This window comes from Pteropus vampyrus, unplaced genomic scaffold, assembly GCF_000151845.1.
Source record: "Pteropus vampyrus isolate Shadow unplaced genomic scaffold, Pvam_2.0 Scaffold487, whole genome shotgun sequence".
In the NCBI taxonomy this organism is placed as follows: domain Eukaryota; kingdom Metazoa; phylum Chordata; class Mammalia; order Chiroptera; family Pteropodidae; genus Pteropus; species Pteropus vampyrus.
Window position 1 is genome coordinate 250,235 of NW_011889268.1, and position 4,481 is coordinate 254,715.

The following is a 4,481-nucleotide window of genomic DNA, read 5'->3' on the forward strand; positions in this document are numbered from 1 at the left end:
ATATCCCCCAAACCTTCACATAACCTGATTCCTTGAGGGTCTCTTAAAAAGGCTGAGGTGCCCAGGAAGAGGCTTGCAGCTTCTCGGGGAGTGGTGTCGCCTCCCGAACAGGCTGCTACAGCCTTAAGAAGGTCTGCTTCACTGGCCCGCGGCTCCCTCCCCTCGGCTGAGTGGCCGCTGCAGGCTCACCATCCCCCCCACCCCCACCCCAGCCAGCTCAAGGACCACACCGCGAGAGGCAGCTGCGGGGCCCACGCGAGGCGAGGCAGTCTGGCCGGGCCGACCCTGGGCAGGGTGGGTGGAGGCCGGCATCTTCACCGTAGCCTCTCCAGTCCTGGGGTGTTGGCTCGGCTGCCTAGTCCTCCGTCACTGCGGAGGAGGCCGGGGAGGTCATTTTCTGTTTTGATGAAATGACCACGGTCAGGCGCCTAGCTCTACGGTCTCCCAAAGTCATCCCCACGTCCTTCAGGTCATCGCGATGACCGATGTACTGCTACCGTGTCCACTTCATCCATGAGCAAAGTACAGACTCGGGACGTTGAAAAAACTCACCCAAGACCAGCCTCGCAGACACGGGCCAAGCCGGAACCTATCGAAGCCCCCGACACAAACCCTGAGCTCCGTCAAATGACAGAGACGTGGCTCACCCTTCTACGAGTACCACGAAGTTCCCGCACCCCACAGCCGCAGAGCCCGGGCCCACCACCCCCTCTCCAACCTAGAGTGGCTCACTGCGAGAGCTTCTTTCGGCCTCTCTCCCCGCCACTCAAAATCTCTCTCCTTTCTCCGGCCCTGCAGTCCGAGCTCCGTGCGCAGCAATTTATCTATTTATGTATTTTTTATTGTTTATTTTTCGCTCGTTCGTAACCTATGTGACAGCTCTTGCATTATTTTGCTGTTTTCTACCCCTGATCGCTCGTCCCCATCACCTCGTCCGCACTGGATATGGTAAAGCATCGTTCTACCTGTTCCCATTTAACGCGGGTGCCGCGGGATTAAGGAAGCCGCCCGTCACAGCTGTGTCAGCGGGGCCGGGCGGCGACACCACGTGCATCCGTGTGGTGCCGTGGGCACTTCGGTTTTTCATTCCCGCCCCACCCCCTCCCCTTTCGCGACCATCAGCTTGTTCTCTATACCTGTGGGACTGTTTCTGTTTTGTTTTGTTTACCGACTTTTTAGGACTCCACATATAAGAGAAATCATATGCTATTGGTCTTTATCTGACTTATTGTGATTGGCATGATACCCCTAGGTCCACCCATGTTGTCATAAATGACGAGATTTCCTTTTTTTGATTGCTGAATAATGTTCCATTCTCTGTGCGTGTGTGTACGTACGTATGTATATACACCGCAGCTGCCTTATCGATTCGTCTATCGATGGGCACTTAGGTTGCTTCCATATTTCGGCTTTTACTAGTGATGCTATGAACATAGAGATGCATATATCTTTTCGAATTAGTGTTCTTATTTTCTGCAGAAGTGGGATGGCTGGGTCATCGGGTAAGTTCTATTTATAATTTTTTTGCGGTACCTCCGGACTTTTCCACAGCGGCTGCCCCAATTTGCAGTCCTACCAACAGCGCACGAGGGCTCCCTGTTCCCCACATCCTCACCCACACTTGTGATTGATTTACCGATGATGCCATCCTGACAGGTGTGAGGTGGTATCTCATTATGGCTTTAATTTGCATTTTCTTCATGATTAGTGACTGGAGCGTCTTTTCATATGTCTATTGGCTATCTGTACGTTCTCTTGGGAGAAATGTCTATGCGGGTCTTCTGCCCATTTTTTAATTGGATTATTCAGGTTTCTGCTGTACGTCATATGAGTTATTTACACAGCTTGGATATTAACCCTTTATGGACTGTATCATTGGTGAAAACCTCGTGTTCGATAGGCTGACTTTTCTTTGGTGGGTTTCTTTCGCTGTGAAAAAGCTTTTCGGCTTGATGTTTTTTGTTTGTTTGTTTCCCTTGCCCGAGGCAACATCTAAAAAAAGATATTCCTAAGAACGGTATCGACGAGTTTACGGCCTATGTTTGCTTCTGGGAGTTTTATAGTTTCGGGTCTAACATTTAAGTCTCTAATCCATGTTGAGTTTGTTTCCGTATGTGATGTAAGAAAGTGCGATTTCATTTTTTTTTTTTTTTTGCATGTATCTGTCCAGTTTTGCCAACATCACTCTCTAAAGACACCGTCCTTTCCCCACGGTATTCCCTTACCTCCCTCCTTGATCATATAAGCGGGGATTTATTTCTGGGCCCTCTATTCTATTCTATTCTATTCTATTCTATTCTATTCTATTCTATTCTATTCTATTCTGATCTGCGTGTCTGTTTTTATTGCATGCTTTTCTGATTATTTTGTCTTTATAACATAGTTCAAAATTAAGGATTGTGATACCTCCCACTTTGTTCTTTCTCAAGATTTCTTCGGCTATTTGGAGTCTTTTGTGGTTCTGCATAAATTTTAGAATTAGTTGTTCTAATTCCGACAAGAACGCCTTTGGTATTTTAGTGGATTGCATTGGATCTGTATATTACTTTAGGTCGGAGGAATATTTTAACACTATTAATCTTTCCAGTGTACGGGCAAGGTGTAGCCTTCCATTTATTTGTGTCTGCCTCAACTTCTTCCTTCAGTATCTCATAGTTTTTTACCTCTTCGGTTAAATTGATTCCTAGGTAGCTCACACTTTCTGATGCAATTGTAAATGGGGTTGTTTTCTTATTTTTTTCTTCTGATCGTTCATTATTGGTGTACAGAAACGCAATGGATTTTTGTATATTGATTTTGTGTCCTGCAAATTTACTGAGGTCATTTCTTAGTTCTAATAGTTTTTTGGTGGAGTCTTTAGGGTTTTTCTATCTATAGTAATCATGTCATCTGCAAATAATGAGCATTTTACTTCTTCCTTTCCAATCTGGATGCCTCCTATTTCTCTGTCCTTTCTAGGTGCCCCGGCTTGGACTGACGGCCACTGCAAGGACATTGCAGGCAGGCCAGAGCCCCGGCCTTCGCTAGGGAGGCGGGGGGATGGAAACGGTGGGGCTCACCGCCCCTTCGAACCCCAGAGAATTCCCCCGGTCCTCAGCCTTCTCTGCACAGCCTCCGTCTGGTCTGTTACAGAGAAGGTGGCCCGTGCAGAAGCGACCTGCCAGGGGCTCTACCTGCCGGGTAGGTGGGAAGCGCGGGAACCGGCGGAGCATGCGCTCTGGGCGCCTGGCACAGGGCCTGCCTCGAGGTCCGAGAGCCGCACTGAGTCCCATCAGGGGGGCAGGTGCGGAGGGAGGCCACGCCCACCGTCCGCTCCTCCCTGTCCACAGACTGAGGCACCAGGCCACGCGGCCGAAGACCCACGAGCTGTGGCAGGTAGGCCCGAGCCCCCCGCGCCCCGAGCCCCCCACGTCCCACACTCTGCGCAGGGCGCTCCGGCTCCGCAGGCCGGGGCCCCACGCCCAGCCTCCCCCGTTGCGGCTCTTTCTGTGTTTGTGGTCGGAGCTGGTCACTTGGCATTGGCTGTCCCCGGGAGTGATTGCTACCTGAGCAGGTGTGGATTTGACTTGCCCGCGCGAGCGGCGAGGGCAGCGTCACCTGGTGACCCCGTCTGGGGCCGCCTGGTCTGAAGCACCACGGCCTGGCACCCCGCTATGCTGAACCCCCCGGGCGGCTCTCCGTGCCAGGGGCTCGGAGCTGTGACCCCCGCACACGAGTCCCGCATGTCCCTCCGTCCCTAAGCGGAGGCTGTCGCCTCGCACGGGCGACGCCCCAACCCGTTACACGCAACGAAGCGTTTGCTGAAGTCTCGTGCGGCGTGAGCGACACGCCAGTGAAAACGCAGCCGAGAGGAGCCAAGAACAGAGCGACACGGCTGTGACGCGGGTTTGCCAACCGAAGCGAGCCCGCCGAGCGTGCGGGGCAGCGACCCCACGTGCGTCCGTGTCATTGCGCCCGCCCGCGTGGCCCTCAGCGGATGCCCGTCGTTGGAACCCGGGGTCCCCGATGCTCGCAGCCACCCCCCTCCTTCCACGTCCTGGGCGCCTCACCCAGCCGCGAAGCCCAGAGCCCGGCCCCAAGCTACGCGCCACCGGCCGCAGAAAACTCTAGAAACGGCCAAAGTGACCCGGGACGTCGCCAAAGTGACCCGGGACGTACTGGCAGCACGCGCGGGGCGGAAACGTGACCGCGGGGACCCCGTTCGTGCTGACGGCCGGCTGGGGGTGCGGTCGCCCCGAGTTGCGCGGCTGGGGAACACCCGGGCACAGGGGGTCGGCAGGCGGGGAGGCCGAGGCACGCGGCAGAGGGCAGGGCCCCCCCCCCGCCCGGGGCCCGCGGGGATGCGCCGCGCGGGACTCACCACGTCCATGATCTGCAGGAGGCTCAGGGAGAAGTAGACGGTGAGCGGCTGCGTGTCGTTGGCCACGGGCCTCTCCAGGGGGTTGTAGTTCTTGACCAGCTCCCTGTAGAGCTTCCTCTGG

At 54.5% G+C, this 4,481-nt stretch overlaps 1 protein-coding gene across 1 annotated transcript in view; it reads right to left on the reverse strand.

Moving 5' to 3' along the window:
• The window catches only part of LOC105307287 (neuronal acetylcholine receptor subunit alpha-7), a 113,474-nt gene that overhangs the window by 93,503 nt on the left and 15,490 nt on the right, over positions 1-4,481 (reverse strand). The window contains exon 3 of the mRNA XM_011382715.2: positions 4,361-4,477. Coding sequence (XP_011381017.2) covers positions 4,361-4,477 — 117 coding nt within the window. The remainder of the gene's footprint in view (positions 1-4,360; positions 4,478-4,481) is intronic.